This window comes from Neopsephotus bourkii, unplaced genomic scaffold (assembly GCF_033783945.1).
Source record: "Neopsephotus bourkii isolate Nb327-2 ecotype Australia unplaced genomic scaffold, CSIRO-AGI_Nbou_v1 NB_730, whole genome shotgun sequence".
In the NCBI taxonomy this organism is placed as follows: domain Eukaryota; kingdom Metazoa; phylum Chordata; class Aves; order Psittaciformes; family Psittacidae; genus Neopsephotus; species Neopsephotus bourkii.
The window spans coordinates 120,227-138,982 of NW_026901228.1; the positions used below are offsets into that span (position 1 = coordinate 120,227).

Consider the following 18,756-nt stretch of genomic DNA (forward strand, 5'->3'; position numbering starts at 1 on the left):
AAATAATGCTTGCATTCACATGCTCTGCTGACCTATGCTATGAGTAACCTTTTCTCTTAACTGGTTTTCACAACTGCATTTAGATCTGATTGACAGTAATCCATCTGCTGGTTCTTTGGCATTAAGAAAGTTCTTAAATCCTTCTCTCAGTTGTTTTTTTCACATGTTAAAAGAGAACAAAAAAAGCATGTGTAGTTTTGCAAGGTGGTTATCCAGATGAATTTGAAGATAAAGTCTGTGCTTAGCACTTTCATAATGTAACCACTGCAAGTCACTACCTCCGTCTTGATCTAGGTAGAATTTACTAGTCATTGAGGAGTTGTTTCCTCTCGCCCCCCAAGATGAGGTCCTATAGTGAAGACTCTGTACAAAAACTGGAAATTGCAATTTGCATTTTAGCTCAGCAGTTGTTTTGTCTTAGGACATGATTTTGCTGAAGGAAAAAGGTGGGGGACAAAAGAAGAAAAAGTCGCCTTCAAGCAGCTTCTTTTGTACCAGTATTTGTACCAATATTTCTTCTCCATTCCAACTCACTCTCCTCAAAAGAAAGACAAGACTGTATGATAAATCTAGTTGAAATGTGTTCTTGGTGAGTGTCATTTCTTTCATTTCCTGCTTTGAGGAAGAAAGGAAGGAAGGAAAAAAAATAAATCTGAAATTCTGAAATTAGAAATTAATTCCAAATCTATTTTATAAGAATTCTTAGAGATTTTAGTTAGAGAGAGAGTATCTCTGGAATATCTAACTCATTAAGCCTTGGCTAATTAAGCATTTCAGCATTAGGAAATAGTCTTAATATTTTTGGTTAAGTATAGATGCAGAATAACTGGTGCAATAAAAATATGTTACTGGTTACTCTTAAAACAGCTACTAGTCTGAGAAGCTCAGCTGTTTGTCTTCCGGATCAGATCTGGCTTGAATTTTGCTCTCTCTTTGTATGAAATGGTAGAGAAAGAGTCGTGTAAGGCATAACTCCTAAAGCTTTGTGGAATTTAAAACAGTGGTTTATGTTCATATTTTTAAAGGTGCAGAGAAGGTTATTATTGTTATTGAGAGCAATGTGACTGTAGCTTCAGCCATCTGAAGTCCAGACATAAATGCCCTCCGAACTCAGTCTTGGTAACCCAAACACTTTGGGTCTTTGGGCTGTCTGGAGGAATTTAAAATATACTGATGGGAGCACGGTGCAGGGGGCTGCAAGTGAATGTGGGCAGCTATGGAAGCTGTGTCTGTGTGCAGGAGCATCCTGAGTTACTGCCCAGTACCTGCAGTCTTCCAGCCAGTCCATGGACTCTCATCACCACACTGCCCTGCAGCCAAAGGTGTAACCTGCAAAGAGCCCCCTGGAGCATTGGTCTCAGAGCACAGAATTCCGCTAGCTGATCCCATATCAAACTCTAAGACTGGCTTCTCTTGTCCACAAGCAAACTGCAATAGGCAACATTGTTTTCAAAGTTCTTCCTTACATTCACTTGAGGAAGATACCAAGTACTGTCTTTGCCCAGGGCAGGAGAGGGGTCTTTCCAACGAACTGTCTCCTACTTCAGGTCTTTTGCACTGTCTAGATTTTCCTTTGTATCATGCATAAAGATGCAACTGTATAAAAATTGTCTACAAATAATCTGTCCCGTAGGGTGTGGGGTTTTTAATCTCTTAAGAAGCAGTTGCCTTCTGAGGCTTGTGTAACACTCCCCTCTCTTCTCCAGCTTTTGCTTCCTCTCAGTGTGTTCATTCGCGTGTTCTCACTCCTGTCACAAAAGTTTTGGTGCCATCCTGCGTGTTCTGAAAGCAATCTCTGATACTTTTCTTAGTTATCTACTTGGGTATTTATGGAATTTGTTTTCTCACAGAGTGGTGAGTAAAATATTTTCTAGTTAACACTCTTACTGAGGTCAAAGTACTCTTGCACTATCACCAGCGCAAGTCAGAATTCATCCTAAATGATAGAAATGATCCTTTATTCTCTGCTACTCACAGTCTTGGAAATGGTTGAAATTTGAAGAAGAGGCAGGGTGAAGACATTGTCGGAAGGTGAGGCAGGGTGAGGATGACATCTCTTGAAGCCAGTCAGGCAGGTCTAACCAGGACTGCTAGCAATTATGGGTTATGAAAACAGTTGCTCTGTGAATAAGCTCTGGGGAGAAAGGGTCACATTGTAAGCATAATTTCAGTAAGCATCAATTCTTCTGTGATGTGGGTCATTATGAGGATCAAAGCCACAAATTAGAGGGGCACAAATGTTACTTGTGATCTGTGTTATCTGATCTTCAGTTTTCCAGCTAAATTCACTCTCTAAATTTAAATGCAGAAAATCTGAAAGATAACTCAGAAGGAATGGTGCTGTTAGATTCTGGCTGAATACTTCTGTTATCCTAGCAGATTTCATCCAAAAGGTCTGATGAAGAGAGTGAGAGGGAAGGACATCTTGACACACTGATTTTTACTAGTATCATTTCTTCTTTTCAGTTGACATCTCAGCATCCCTATGCTGAAGTTTACATTGGGAAGCCCCATGTGTGGACTGTAGACATCAACAATCTTTCTGAAGTTGAGAAAGCTGTGAAATCAATTTTGAATCAAAAGGTGAGAAATGTACCCTCGGTTTGTCATCTGCACTTAAGGGTGCATTGTGTACAACATGTAGAGTGCTCCTTAGTCTAATTAAAGCAAAGTGCTGCAATTTGGTAGGATATTGGGCAGGGGAAAATGTTATTATGTATCTGTGGTATGAAATTATCATGGTTTGATTTAGTAGTGGGTATGTCAGGTTTTTACCTGAAAAAATTAGTGAATTTTACAGCAATGTGAATTTAATACGTAAATGATACAGCAGTCTGTTTTCTGTGCATTCAGTGAGGAAGTTTCCTTGCTGATTCTTAGGGCACTGTAGGCTGTCCAAATACATGCTCAACTCTTGGCTATTTTGTAGCCTTGACATACCTGCCACTGAGGCACTTGTGCACGTACAGTGTGGAATTGTAATGAGGGCGCTTCAAGGGCAGGGTGTGTGTGTAGGGGGAAGTTTGAAGTAATTTTCAAAGGTATCACATTCCTTTTTTGTCTTAATGTTTCATTTTTCGCTTCAACTCCAGAACTGAAACTTAGTTAAAACAGGAGCTCCGAAATCCCTTAGGGTCTCAGGCTGGCTTTGTATGTATTACTTTGAAGTATGCCATTAGTTTCCTTAAAATAACCACTGAGCAACTTTTATTGCCTTTACAACAAGAAAAGATCAGCTTAAACTGCTGATGGTTTTACAAAATTGTGATTTTAAAATGAGTTTATTTGGTTTTATTGTTGCTGCTTAGGCTGTAGTGTAGCATTTGGAATACAAGCTGCTACCACACAGCGCACCACAAAGCTCTTTAAAGAGAAAAACCTGTAACCTTAACACACTGTATTTCCACAGATTGACCCTTATTTGCCCTATGAATTTACGTGTGAGGGAATGCTTCAGAGGATGAATGCATTTATTGAAAGACAGGTATGAACTTTTATTGTGGGTGACTCTTTTGTTTTATGTTGGAAAGGGAGAACCCTCTCGATTTTAAAGCATTCTTGCCATTCAAGTAGAAATAGTAGCTGTGCAGTCCTTGGCGTTAAATCAAAGCAGAAAGGCAAACTACTTTTGCAGTGTATATGTGACTTCTTTAACTGTTTACACAGAGAAAAACTCTTCGATCATGAGATATCACATGAATATAGAGTACATTTGTCACAGAATTGCACTTAGGCTAAAGCCGCTGGGCAGATTTTTCAAGTATTTGGTTTCAGTTGATAAAGTTTTAAATTGTTTGAAATCCAGTTACTTAAGGGACTTTTGGTCCCCATGCATTAGCACCAGCTGAGAGCAGCAGAAGACACTGAGTTACAGTAGTAAACTGCATAGATTTCTATGGGATCCTGATTTCTAGAAACTGTGTTTGCTTGGACTTCTGCCCAAGGCCAGATCTGCTGCGGTGCTGGCTCTGCCTTTTTTTCTGGCTGCTGCAGAAGAAAGATAGGAACAAGCTTTATCTCTGATATGCCAATTAATTGCCAGGAGTTCTTTAAAACGAAATCACTGGACATGCTTCTGTATCTGTATTTCTGAAAACGGATGATATTAAATACATTAATAAAGAATTCAGGTCAGAAATGTAGTTAACATAGCTATTTCCAGTTTCTGACAATAAGCACTTTAAGCATTTCGCTGCTGTATTGGTGACATAGCTTGAAAAGTATCTCTGCTTCTTTTGATTCTTCTACTCAAGTTAGCTATAATTGAGAGGTTTTGTCAATACAGGAAGAAGTGGAGCTCAGTGTAAAGGAGAAAAGGAGACAATCTAGAGATAGTGTTTGTGGGGCAAACCCATTTCTCCTCTCTGGACCTCCTCCAAGGGCTGAGCCCTGGCCTGTACTGCCTGCTTCTCAGAAATAAATAGAGCATTGTAATTTTGTTCATTGCTTTGACTGATTGTCAAAAGCCATTACTGTTTCACAGCCCCCAGCATGCTCAAGCATCATCATTAGCTGCATGTGCTTAGCACTGTGCCTGATTAACAATGTCACATGAAGCAAAAACAAAGGTTGAGAACTTATTTTGAAGAGCTTTTGGTGGGAGGGAGGCAGGACAGAGGAAGCAGCACAAGCTTGGAACAGAAACAAAGGTGCATGGAATTGGTCTAGTTCAGAGGTTCGGGAGTGCATTAACTAAAAGAATGTGGTCTTCTGCGATGTTTGGATGTGGAGAGGATGGGGCCAGATACAGTCACCCACAAGTCACCATATGGGACAATAAAACTCTAGGATTTAAAGGAATTGGCTGGAGTTCCCCTTTTGGGGCCTTGGCCCAGGATCAGGAGGGAGCACAGTGTTCACAAGAAAGGTTTAGTCAATTCCCCAAGTCTTCAGACAGCTGAGCAGAAGGTCTTTAGGGTCTGAAGCAAGAGAACTACTGTGAGCGGTGGCTTCATGTTTAGCAGTGCCACCACTCCTTCCTGACAGTGCACTGCCCTTGGCAGCGACCCTGTGTGGCTGTTAAGTGCATCTGTGCTATCTGCTGAATCCATCCCTTGATCCTGTTGGCTCTGTGGCTGTACAAGCAGTTGTGTCAGCTCTTCGAAGTGGCGGCATAGAGTGGGAGCCAAAGGGTGGGACTGCTGAAGTTGGCCCTGCCATCAGAGGAGCAGCCAAGCAACTGCAGCCGAAGCAGCTGTGGAATTACTTGTTGCAAACTTGGGAGCTGCTTGATGAGGCAGGCTTGGCTGATGCAACAGATACGGTGACTTTGAAAGATGTGGTCAAGTGGAGTATTAGTTAACCCAGCAGAAAATGGTTTTGGCAGGGCTCTACTAGGTTAGCAAATTGATTTGGCTCAGCAGAGGGTCAGCTAAGCACCAGAGCATGGCAGAGGGAGTGGAGCAAGAACATTCCTCCAAGAGCAAGAAAAGCCAAAGGGAAAATACCTCCTTTGATGGCAGGGCCAAGCCTGTCTTACCTTGAAGTTGTGGTGATAGTTAAAATAAGCATAAACGCAGTCTCTTGTGAAGCTTAGCCTTCTCTTTTAAATACCATCTTTTCTTTATTTCATCCTTATGCATGTGGGGTTGTATGGCAGGATAGACTTGAGTGAAGATACCAAATTCAGGTTAGTTTTGGTGGCTGACAGCAAAACTAACCAGAGACAGCAAACTGAAGCACAGCCCTGTGTGCTAGTACCTGTGAAGCTGATGTACTGTGAGACATGCTTCAAGGTGGTGTAAGCTGAGGGGAAGACTTCCCACCAAGCTAAGGACTGGCAAGGGGAGGCTGTGCCCAGTTTGGGGGAAGACTTTTCAGCTAAGAGATGTTTAAAGCTGAAGCTCTCAGCAAATGGTGAAGCCTCACAAGTGATTCACTTCAGAAAGCTTTGTCTTCTGCCTGCGTTAGCTCTGAATCCAATCCAATAGTACAGTGTTATATTGTACATATTACATTACTACTATATATTACAGTATTATATATATATTACAGTACTGGACTGGATTTTGAAAGTATATAGATTTTTTCCTGCATCTGTTATTTTTAATACTGATTTATGAAAGGAGAGAATAAGCAGGGCACTTAAGTTCCAATAGCAAAATGACCTTTTGAAACAAGCTCGTTAAAAAGTACCTCCAGCTATCCATTACTAACCTGTTTTTTCAGATGCTGTTAAAATTATTCTGCCATAAATATACCCTAAAATGATTATTTTTTTCCCCCAAATATGGCATGAGGAAATGGCTTAGAGCTGCATTAGGGGGACTTCAGAAGTTCGTTATTGACAGGGTGGTCAAGCACTGGAACAAACTCCCCAGGAAAGTGGTCATGGCCCCAGGCCTGTCAGTGTTCAAGAAGCATTTGAACAGTGCTCTTAGCTATATGATATAACTTTTAGATTGCCCTATGTGGGTTCCAGAGTTGGCCACTGATCCTTTCGACATGGCTCTCCACATGGGCCACTTGAGACATTTCTCACCTAGCAGGTAACAGGCCTCTGGAATTCTCTTACCAGAACTTCCTCCTGATCCCTGTGCTAAGTATCTCTGAGAAAATATATAACTAAGAAAACAGTTCTGCTAGCACCAAGTTAGTGAAACAGGAATCACTGAGAAAGCCAAAATGGGTTCGGTGTGTGGAAATAAATACTAGCTAGAGTTGTTTGTGATAAATTAAAAATGGTGAAACTAGGGAAGAAGCTTCTTTGGTAAGAACGATAGTACCACATTTCAAGTAGCTATAAAAGGTGACAGTTCCCTCATGCTAAAAAAAAACCTGTTCTTTTTAAATGTGCTTAAATTAATGATTTTGATATGACCACAAGAGCTGCAAAATGAGTGGGTGATAATAACTACTTATTTTACTAATGGGAAAAATTACTTTCAAGGGGCCTGATGCATCATAATAAAATATGATCTGTCACTGCAGGATTTTTGTCATGGGCAAGTGATGTGGCCCCCATTAAGTGCTCTTCAAGTAAAAATTGCTGAACCTGGAAAATCCTGTAAACAAGTTTGTCAGGAAAGCCAGCTCATCTGTGAGCCTTCCTTCTTTCAGCATCTCAACAAGGACAAAGCTCTACTTAGGTAAGCACTGAAAAGCACGAACATACTACTTGGTCTTGTTTTATTGCACTGGGTTTTGCCACACATGAAGTTTAGTGTACAAATTCTGTGAGAAGGGAAGGTGGGGAGAGGAGTGCTGGCTGGCTGGCTGGCAACAGCAAGCTGTGAGGTTAGCTCTCAGTCCTTCATAGCAATGGATGGTAGAAGCTACTGCTGTGCTGAGAGTGCCATTCCACATAGCATGTGTTTTTGCAGTGAGACAGTACCAAGGCCAAAAATTCACATCTCTTCCTTCCTCCTTATCTCTGTGTGTGCTCACTGTGTGGCACCCTTTGATGTTGGATTTTCTGCACTGAGTAAAGATGCTTGTGCTGTGGGGATCCCAGATGCCAGGACTGTAATTGGGTTTGGATGGACCTGGTGCAGCCCTGGCTGAGCAGGTGCACTACGCTACAACTTTTGCCATATCCTTCTGAGAGTTAGTGAACTTCCATGACTCTGAACGCTAATCCTAGTTGTGCTCAGTCAGCTGGGTCAGAAATGAAATCCATTTTGTTGCAGTAAATAGAACTCAGTACATACTGTGTGATTTCTGTCAGTTGTTTACATGATTTTAAATATAGCACTTATAAAGCATTGCTTTTATTTATTGAGCTTCCTCTTTGGTCACGATTAACATCCATCTTGAAGCATCTATGTTCACTGGCAGTTAGCAGTTACTGTTTCTGCAAACCTTTTGTCGGTTTTGTCCTACATAAAGAATTGCAAACCCTTGCACATGAAAGGTAGTGTCAATTTGTGAAGCTTACCAGCTATGCATTAAGGAAATTAATGTTGCTTTCAGGTGCTGCCTCTTTAGGAATATGTCTGTGTTCCTTTCAGAATGAAAACAAAGCACTCAAAGCTGGGCTCCAACCAACGGCTTTTCGGGAATCTGCTTTCTAGGTTTTCTATCTCCACTTTTTTGCCAAATTAAACTCTAGAATGTTTTTATTTTTGTATTTTATTTGAAAAATTGTAATTCCCAGTGGAATTCAGAAGCAGCTCATAGAAAAGTTTTGTCAGGCTTCCTTTCTAGCTGTCTAGACAACATTATAATTCTGTGGGAAAAGCCCTGTTAAATGCTGAAAGCTACCAGTGTTTCGAGAATAAGTGAAAAACAAACCCCCACTGCAAGTGCTACCCTCGTGCTTAAGCTTTGTGGTCAGAAAACAGCAACTGGAATTTTAATGTTTTCAGCTGCCCTGCACTAGCTGGCTCCCCAGAGCAGCAGGTCCCACACTGACCAGCTTCTGCTGCACAGCAGCATCGCCTCATCTTCATAGTTTGGCTGAGCTACCTCACCTCAAGCTGTCCAAGGCTGCCTAGCATGGTGGGATTCGCCTGCAGGACTTCCCTGCTGAAATCAATGAGGGTATCTCCCAGTTTCATACTCTTTGGTTTTGTCTTACTAGAAATCCATGGTGTATTTTAAGGACTGTGCTCTGGGGAATACTCAAAAGCATTTTTTTCCTTTTTAACATGTTTCATGAGTCTTTAGAAAAGCAGCAAAGGCTGTACTGCCCTCTGCAGAGAGAATCCGTGCAAGCAGAAAAAAATGAGTTCTGGAAATCTGCAACTCTTAAGTGTACTTGATTTAGGATTTAATACAGCATTTTATTTTTGTTTTAGCAATGAAGGATGAAAACTGTACTGTAAAACTGTAAACTCCACAGTGATATAGATCATTTGCTTTGCTTTTTAGGCATAATATCGAATGTCTCACCATGGAGTCTGCAAATGATATTCTGGTCCCCTCTTTTGATGGAAGAAGGAAGCACTGTGTTTTCCAGGGTGATCTCTTATTGTTCAGCTGTGCTGGATCCCACCCCACGCACAGAAGAATCTGCCCGTGCAGAGACTATATTAAGGGGCAGGTTGCACTTTGTAAAGACTGCCTATAGCAGCAGCAGAGCTTCTTTTGAGTTGAGAACAAAATGTAAGTAGTTTTGAGAGGAGCTACTTATTACTTCCTGCACTTTTGTCCAGGTTTTTCGCTGCAGGCAGAGCTATCATTGCTGGGCAGAATCATCTACTAAGAGAGGAGGGATTCATAACAAACAGCTAACTGATCTTTTTTTCCTATAAGAACATTTGCAGTGCAACTCTTCAGATTCCTTCACGTGGCTGCGAAGAGAAAGGGGTTTCATGTTCTACAGTGATTTGAAGATGACTGCACAGAATAGTTTGTAGAAAATTCCCAGACCCGTCAAACTCCTTTTTTGTTGTTGTTGTTTGGGTGAAGTGTTTTCTATTTTTGTAATGAGTTAGGCCATCCCCCTCATGGTTAGCTAAAGGAGCTCAACTTCATTCCAGTAGGAAATTGAGAAAAGTGTGCTTGACAGCAGGGGTGCAGGGGCAGGAGGACTGATGTTTTATTCTAAGTGCACTGGTTTGGGTACTGCTTTAGTGTGAACAGCTATGAAGTTGTTTACTTCACAAGAACTCGGACTCATAACTCTGTACCCTGTTCTTGGGTTAGCTGGGCCCGGTTCTTTTTTTGTCTTTTTTTTATCTTTGTATGCAACAAGGCATTGTCTACATCAGAGCTGCTGCATCAGAGCAGTCTAACCCGAGTATCATGAATGAGCAAACAAGCAGTTGCCAGCGTCTGACACATCTCGGTGACTTGACAACTGACTACAGTTGTGACATTCCTCAATGTGGAAAAGCTACACAAACATACTGCCATTTTGGGAATGGACTCATCACAGTTTACTGGTCCCACTTAGAGAGTAATACTTCGAATTTGCCCATGCTTCTGTTATAGTCTGTCTACTAGAAATACTGTGTGAAGCAAAAAGTATTCAGCATCATTGGAGCAATATTATCATTAGAGCCTCAGTCTGTTATGGCTTCCAGTAGTTAAAGTGTTGCTGAATGACATAGAAAGGTTAAACTAAGCTAACTATAATTATTGTATGGTAGAAATGTAAAATGTCTTCATAACTAGGTAGGTTTTAAAGAGAAATCTTTTCTGAAGATCAAGTAAGAGGAGACAAACAACTGCTAAGAAAAGCATTGATCAGTCTCATGGGTTGTTTTTCTGGTTTGGGGCACGTTTCTGGTTTGTTGGGGGTTTTTTTCCTTCTTTTTTTTTTTTTTTTTTTATTAAGCAGGCACACCAGTTACACATTTAGAATAAAGCAATTCAAGAGTTTGGAATTCAAATCAAACTTCATTTGTTTTAGAGCAGCAAGTTAGCTCTTCTGAACTGTCATGGTTCATAGAGGTAATTTTTGTTACTTTCAGCAGAAGGTGGCATGCTTGACAGCACCATTTGTAGTCAGGAAATTATATGCTAAGATTAGAAAGAAACAAACCTGCAGTGTATTTTGAAAGCAGTCACAGTCTGCAGGTTTACAATTTGGACATGCTTTGACCATGCAGGAAAAAAACTTCATACCAGTGTGAAGGGGTTTTCCATAAAGATTAACAAGCATAACCAGGTAATACTGACAAGCATGGATACTTTGAATTTTCCTTTCTTGGATGTATCTGGTTGGTTCAGATTTTTCTTGTAACCAGCGTTCATTACCTGTGTGTGAATATCAGTGTATCTCTTGACCTACCAAAGACCAAGCAAGGGAAATGCTCTTTCGTTGCGGATAAATTCTCCAGACAAGAGAACAGAACAGTATATGTATTTAAATTTTCAATTTAAAAGCATTGTATTAGACTTCCAAGCTTTTTCTTTCCTGTGTCAGCACTCAGTTTCCCTGTTACATCCCGTAACATTGCTGTGGGCTCCACAGTATCTTAATCCTAAGAGACTGTCGCGTATCCAAAAAAGATAAGTGGGAGCTGGTGAAGAGCAGGGTTACCCATAACTGGCTTGTGATGATGATAAAATCTGCTGTATTTGAGAGTCATTTTCCAGAAACAGAACAGCTGGTGCTATAATGGGTGGCAAACTTTTTGTATGAAAAGAAAACAAACAAGTACGGAAATCCTTACTGTAACCATAGCTCAGCATTTGCTTCAGTCAGCACAAATGTCATAGGCACCAGTTTTAATACCCTGGTAAAGCTGGGGGAGAAGAATTGTAAATCAGCCTGAACAGGTGCAACAATTCACTTTGTATTTATATAAAATACTCCCCATATACCTGTGCATATTTGCTCAACTGGAACATCTGGACTATCACAGTATATGTATATACTTGGTGCTGAAAGTAAAGGCAACAGCAGAACTTGCCTTTACCAGTTCAACCTGAGGTTCTTCAAGCAGGAATTTAGTTTGGAATGAGAGAGCACCGAAGTATGTTGGGAACAAAGAGTTGTAGGTGCACACTTAAAGAATGCAAGACCCTTAGTTTTTGCTGTAGTGTGATTCTTTGCTGTAAATACATATATGCTTGTTTCCCACACACACACTGTATGGTCCACATGGCCTACTGCATTTTGTTTTGCCTCTAAACCTTTAAAGATGGAAGGGTTTGTATGTTTTTAAGATTTTCTGGTCTAGTGCTTTGCTCAGTGCTACATTTGCCTTTACCACAGCAGGGAGAGTCTGTTGTAAGCTGTTTTTTCATGCTGTAGCACTGTTTCTAGTCTACTAAAGTGAATTACTGTGTACTGGCAAAAAGGAAATGGCAAGCATCAATGCCTCTTGCATTTCAGCTAGGGACAGAGTATCTAAACTGGCTTCAGAATCAGTTGGGTCTCATCCTATTTCCACTGGAATCTATAGAGAAGACTCATTAACCTTAAAAAAGAATCAAGACCTGTAATTTGATAGGGCTCTATTAATAATTTTAAACTCTCTTTTCATAAAAAGTGTTACTTTTCTGAAGACAGTTTCAGTCTAAATTTCTGTAAGAGGAGACTATCCTGTGAGAAGTGTAAGCACATAAACTTTGTAAACAGCACTGTCTAAGCCTGATACAGCACTCCCCCATCACACACCTCAGTGTTTGTTCACACATTGATAAGCACTCAGGCGTATCCATGTCAGACTATATAAAAGTGTGAATGATTTACTAAATGGTATAATATATATCCACATTTCAAGATAGAGGGCAGCCTCCTGTCTGAGTTCCATAACTGTTTTCCTTCCTAATAAAAGAATTAGGTGTAGTCCAATTCTTGCACTTAAGGATATTAGGGATGGGACTGTGCTGCTGTTTTTCAGTTGGACAGTAAAGCTTGCAGGTTCGTTTCCTCAGAAATCAGGTTCTTGCATGACTTGCATTTGAATATATTGATCAGTGATTGAGGGGAAAAAAAGACATCAAAAGTTGAATATAAAATCATTTTCCAAGCTTTTAAACATATCTCTCATATCAAGACATTCTTTGTTTTAAAATTTTGTATTTTTGTATGTGACCTGAGTTGTTTTCAAAAATCTTGTTCCTATGAGATTAGAAAACTTGAGAGAAGCATTTACGTATTTATTAAAATTAACCGAAAAGGCTTGCCTTTGAAAGGTAAAGTTGGTAAATACACACTGTTTGAAAATGCCAATAAAAACCTCATTTATTTCATATATGCAGGTTGATTTGCACATGTATAAATAGAGTTGCTTTTTGCTTTTTTTTTTTTGCTTAGTTTCTATGTTTCTTTTTTTAATTTATAGTTGCAGCAGTGTGTTTGCTTGTTTATATCAGATTATGTTTCTCCTACATATATTTAATGTTTATGTGCCTTTTACTTTCTTTGGGGTTTGGATGAGTGTTTGGAATATGGATACTGTCTGAACAAGTATAATGGAACACTAATGACAGGTGAATAGAGCTTGATGACTTTTACAACTTAGTGATATTTTAAGTAGTGGAGAAATATGTTCTAGAAGCATAAGGTAAGCATTAATAAGATAAAAGATAATATAACTTTATTAATTCTTGCTAAACGTCACTTCAGCAAGCAGAAGTCCCTTTACTATGTAATTTGACATGAGAGCTCCTGCTGGGATGGGTTGTCTGTTTAATGACCAGAGAGCAAGCTAAAGCTGTTACATTCCGTGAGGAGACACTGCTAGCAGAAAACTATCTGATTTGATCAGAAGAAAAACTGAAGATCTGCATTAACGTGCTCGAGGTATTGGGTTTTTGGCTAAAGACATGGAAGTGCATGGGGTGATTCCTGGTGCTACCAGAATACAGTTGTTTTGTGATACAGCTCTTAGTGCAGAGGGAACTCTGGATATTCTGCTTGTTGCAAGATGGTTTTCTTTTTAATACCACTACTTTTCTGCAAGAAGAGTGTTTTGTACAGTAATTGCTACTCAGGTTTCAGTTGATGAGGCTGTGTAGAGACCCAGGACTCAGGGTCTTCCACACTCAGCTTTGCTCCCAACTGCCTGTGCCAGCTTTTATAACTTGCTTAGTGACAAGCATTCAGAATTGCTGAGAGTTTCTGTTGGCATCAGCCACAAATCCATGTTGTTAGCTGATGGCTTCTCTCCTCACTTAATCACACTGTACTAGGGTCCTTTATAATGCTAGTCAAAGTCCTTGGTTTATCCTTGACAGGAAAGGCATGCCCTTCCCTTGCAAAAGTGAGTGGCTCATCTAAATTAGAAAGATGATTTATGAGTGTGCAGCGCTTCTCATGTAAACAAAATCCAGATTGCTTTCTCAGGTGTTTGTTCTGCTCATGGTGCATTTCAGGACCAGATTTTGCTAGTAAAATAAATTAAATGGCATGGATCAGGCTGGACAGAATCTCATCCAGGTCTAATTAACTTCATGACTCCCACTGGTGGCTTCAGTGATAGCAGAACTCCTGTATTAATTTTTCTTCAAACTAAGAAAGCATCTCTCCCTTTTTAACACAAAGCAGTGTATCTTACAAGACCAAATACTTGCAGTTTCTGTCGTGCACATATCAGCAGCCAGCTTTGTTTGCTGTTGCAGCATGTGTCATTTTTTACTCAGTTGATGTTACTTACTGTTAAAGTATCAGGTGAAAACCCGGTTAAATAGCTGTTCAGTGCACAGTTTGGAGTTGGGGGGTGGGTGTTTGTTGTTTGTTTGTGGTATTTGTTGGTTTCTTATTTGTTTATTTTTAAAGAGCCTTTCCAATTTCACAGGCTGTTTTCTGGGGGTGCTAACGTTTTGGCATGGCTATTTCTTTGGGACATTCATGCTACCGCTGCTATGCCTTCAACTTTTTGACTTGTGGTCTCTTTCCATTTGTAGTTTTCCTGTGGTCCCAGTTTCTGAGATTGCCCTGACAGGCATATGCTTTTGTTCAGGCTGAAAAGGTCAGGGACAGACATGACTGCATTGAGATACGCTTTAATAATATTGCTGTAAATGTAACATCGAAACGTGCCAGTTTATGGGCAGTGACTTAAATCCCATCTTCATATTTTTAAGCAGATCTAGAGGGTTTTTTAAAACGAGTTTGTAATTTCCGATTATATTCAAATGGAATGTGTAAAGACCAGACTCCATGTATCCAGTGTGAAATGTTTACTGTGGGAATGTGTTGAACCCCAGAATGCCTCAGGTGGGAGGCATCATTCATGTTCTTTCTTCCAGGGAAAAACAACAAAGTGCAACTGTTGCCAATGTATCTTGTAGGTGTAATCCTTTGCATATTCATATAGTTCTGACCATACAATAGCATGTTCTAGTTCAGCAGACCTCTCTCAATAGCACTGAGCCATTTGTTTATTAAATGGGTCAATAAAATCAGGTCCTCAAAGCTTCAGCAAAATGAGTAGTAACTCCACCTTCTACACACAGAAACTGCTTTAGGAAAATTCAAGTAACACCGTTCTCTCTGGGGGGTCTGGGGCAGGTGCCCTTTAACCTTCATGGACAGTGTGTGGGAGCAGAATTTGTCACCTTGTGTAGGGACTCACAGAGCTGACGCACCACAGAGCTTGCTGTTCTCGCGTTTTACAGCATGATAACATGCACCTCCTCTTCTGTATGGGAAAATCCATCTGTATTGGCGCTGTGCTGTCATGCCTGCAAACACCGGCCCTTGGCCAGTGCTGCTCCATTCGGGGCCAGCTTGGTCTTGCAGGAGCCAGCAAAATCTTTGGCTTTAAGGAGAGCATGTAAATAAGGCTATGGCGTTTATGGAGCCATCCATGCACTTGGCAAAAGGCGTGCAACACATCCTGGCTTGGATTCCAGCAGCTGCAAAGTAGTTCAAGGTATCAAATAGGAACACAATAAATCAAGTTAAATTCCTGTGTGAAGGCAGTTAATTTTAATGGGGTTATACCCAGAACTAATTTGTTACATTCATTAATGGATCTGTTGGAGTAGAGTGACAGCGAAGACCTTTTTTAAGGGTTTATTTGCTTTTTGCAGAGGAACACAGCAGAGGAGGAGGAAATGGCAGGTTTTACCAAAGGAAACAATGAGTGAATTCCATCAGAAGAATTACCCTGAAGATTCTAGGAGAGCTAAAAGAAAAATATAAGGGAGTATTTACAAAGCTAACTTGAGCCTGGAGAAGTTGATCCCCCTGAGGTTGCTCAGCTGAGGGCTGCAGAGGGAAAGAGGAGGGCAGAGACAGATTGGGGCAGCTGTTTCTGGTCTGGATCATTCCCTGGAGGAAACTTTCTCCATGAGTGAAGGGGTCAGAATCTGAATAATCTCTGCAGCACTTCAAATTAGGGGAAAAAAACAAACCAACTACTGAAATCTGTAAAAATAAAAGATTGCTGCTTTTTGAGGATCTGGAGACAGAGTTTTTATACATACATGAGAACTTCAGGGTCAGGCTGGTGCTATGTGTGTTTGGTTTGAGTTCTCTCCTGAAATGTCAATTCTGTTTTTTATTTAAATGGTGGTGTTCCAGTATATTACGTTCAAGCAGTTTAATTCAGAAAGAACAGAACACAGTGGTTCAGATACCATCATGTTCCTGGGGTTCAATAGGATGGGAAGGTTTTTCATTTACTTTTTTTTTCTAGATGAGTAAATGTCTGTACTTTAATGGCATAGAAAAATGCTTTGTTTTCACTGTTGTAGAAAAAAAAACTAGGGAGAACTTTATTTTTCAATAAACCTTTTTCTTGTGTGATTTGGGTTGATGATTGCCTTGTGCTTAAATGGGAGGGCCGTGAGATGCCATTGATCCAAAACTGCATTCGTGTGGCTTGTCCTTGCAATTCTGCAGCCAGGCGTTTGTGTTGGTGGCTGACGCTTGTGACCTTGGCCATAAGGACAACAGGTAAGTAATTGTCTTTTTACTTTAAACCCACGTAGGATAATGGATACATTCAAGCTTCCTTGTAGGGGGCAGATTTGTCACAGCAGTAGGTAGCAATTCTTGGTTTTTTAGAGATTTCCAGCACCCAAGGAAGACTGTGGAATTACCCATTGGCACACAGATATACAAGACTAACTGGTGCAATACACCATGGAGTTCAAAAATAAAAGCTATGTTGTGGTAAAATAACAACTTTAGAGGGTGTTGTCTTTCAAGATCCAAGTTTAAAGGCAAAAGGTTTGGATGGCTTACGAAATACTTGCATATGGGACACAAGTTCAAGCATGAAATTTGGGACTCCGTGCCTGCCGCCTTTCAGTTGGCATCACTCCTGTGACAGGTTGGCGTTTCCGCAGCTGAAGCCACCACCTGAGAGGGGCCCTGAAAGGTCTGTCCACCAAAATCATCTGAGAGATAGTAACTTGTGCCTGGGGGGAGTGGAGCAGGTGTTCAGTGCTTGCCTTAAATCACCTTGGAGGTTGCAAGCACATCTATCAAAAAAGACGTACAACAGAAATATCCAGTGAAGCTCCTTACAGGGCGCTGCCAGGTGACCACAGTTCTGCCAAAAGGCTCTTTCTCCCACCTCAGTTTTCGCTAACAGCTGAGCCTGAGGGAAGGGTTTGCTGTTGTCAGCTTCTGCTAGCAATGGTCAGAGGTTTGGGGGGTAAGAGAACAATTAGCGTGGGAGCAGTATGCAGTAGTAAAGCAAATAGTAAAATAACCAGCCAAAAACCAAAATGAAGACTGGCTCTTTTTTGTCTGTTTGAAAAATGTCCATTGGTAGCACAGTTGCTGTGTACTTCTAAAACTACACTGGAGAGAGGCAACTGCTCGCTTCCTACAATGCCTCTTCCCGAGTTTGTTGTGTGGAGGATGTGGCCACACATAACCAAGTCATGTAAAATCTGAATGGAACAGAAGCCGGTAACTATCAACTTGGGATCGTTGTTATTTTCCCTGTCCTAGTTGATGACATACCAACACTGGTGAAGTAATAGTGTAAATAACAGGGTCAGACTGAAGCAGGAAGGTAAAGCGTCTGCAGGTTGGGAGGATGTTTTTGACTTGGCTTTGGCTGGTCAACTGCCTGGTCTGGTCGCTGGCCAGAATTCAGGAGTTTAGAGCATTGTAGCTACACACGGTGGCTTTCTGCTGCATTGCTTCTACAAGAGCCTTGTATTGCTGTTTCAGTGAGGTAAAGTACATTAATATCCTTCACCAGTCGCCCATTTTTGTGGGTATTTCCTGGGCATACCTCACCTCAGATAGAAATGGGTGAAGGTTTTGTTGTCCTGTGCTGCTCGTCAACACACCCCAATTCCCAAATGTTTCCTACAGGACACAGCTCATTCAGTCCCCCATTCTGGTTATTTTTGGAAATGTTTTCCTTCCCATTTCATTCCCTAATTGTTGTTCATTGCTGACATTATAAGGAGACATCTGTAAAATGGTGAGTAGCTAGAGTCAGATGTGGGCTGTGCTGCAGTCACATAATGGAAAAAGAATGTATAAAAATTGGAACTTGGAATAAAAAACCACACACACCATGCAGCTGTATTGGAAAGATCATTGGGGGAGCTTCAATACTAAATACTTCAACTCTCACACACTTCGACTGGGTTTAGTCAAACACCATCTGGGAGAGAGTCCACAGATGGAAACATTTTGCTGGGACTTGGCTTCTGTGGCTCTAAGAAGCCTCTCCTCACACTGACGCTTCCTTGTCAGTGTACAAGGGATGGCACAGCCCCATTTCCCACCCTGTGATACCCCATATTGATGTTTATGCTTGTCAGGACTTGCACATTTTAATATTTTACTGATTATGGAGATTCCCATTTACTAAAATCCTGGTGGTAAATCATTGTTGCGTGGTGTTTGCACCCAACATACTCCAGCTGTTAAATTTCAGTGTATGTCCTGCTTTGTCTTGCGGACCCTTGGCTCGGCGGCCTTTCCTCCCAGGAGACTTGCTGCAGCCCTCAGAGGAGCCCTGGCCTCGTGTGTGTCCGTGAGAAGGGAAACTTCAAAGCAAAAAAAACCACTGGACAAACACTCTGAAAGAGTAATACTACCTCAGAAGCATGTGTACCAAGGCTTGAGCCACCAGTGTTTCAGCAACAACTGTGTAAGTAACAGCACAGTAGATCTTTGCAGTGAAAGCTACCAACTCCCTAAAGCCCCCCCTTGGCTTTCCTTTCCTCCCCACCTCCAAAGGAGGGAGGAATCAATGCACTTTGCCCAAGGCTGCGCTGCAGGGTTGGATTCTGATTGATGGCTCTGCCCCCGTAAAAGCAAATTGGCATTCCTTATCACTCAGACAGTTTAGAATAGGTGTTGCCTTCACTCCACTCATTGCTGTGCCGGGAGGTGACAGGTAACAATCCAGTAAGACTTTTGTCATTAAGGGGCACATTCAGGACACTGGGGTTGGTGGCAGTGGTGTTGGTTGACAAAATGGAATGTTT

The 18,756-nt window shown here is 41.1% G+C and overlaps 1 protein-coding gene across 3 annotated transcripts in view; it reads left to right on the top strand.

Annotated features, from left to right (window-relative positions):
- The window catches only part of MGAT5 (alpha-1,6-mannosylglycoprotein 6-beta-N-acetylglucosaminyltransferase), a 130,664-nt gene extending 118,071 nt beyond the window's left edge, over positions 1 to 12,593 (top strand). For all 3 annotated transcript variants that reach the window (XM_061354295.1, XM_061354296.1, XM_061354297.1), the window contains 4 exons: positions 2,467 to 2,583; positions 3,410 to 3,484; positions 6,931 to 7,088; positions 8,812 to 12,593. In XM_061354295.1, coding sequence (XP_061210279.1) covers positions 2,467 to 2,583; positions 3,410 to 3,484; positions 6,931 to 7,088; positions 8,812 to 9,010 — 549 coding nt within the window. In that variant the 3' untranslated portion in view covers positions 9,011 to 12,593. The remainder of the gene's footprint in view (positions 1 to 2,466; positions 2,584 to 3,409; positions 3,485 to 6,930; positions 7,089 to 8,811) is intronic.
- Positions 12,594 to 18,756: the final 6,163 nt, after the last annotated feature.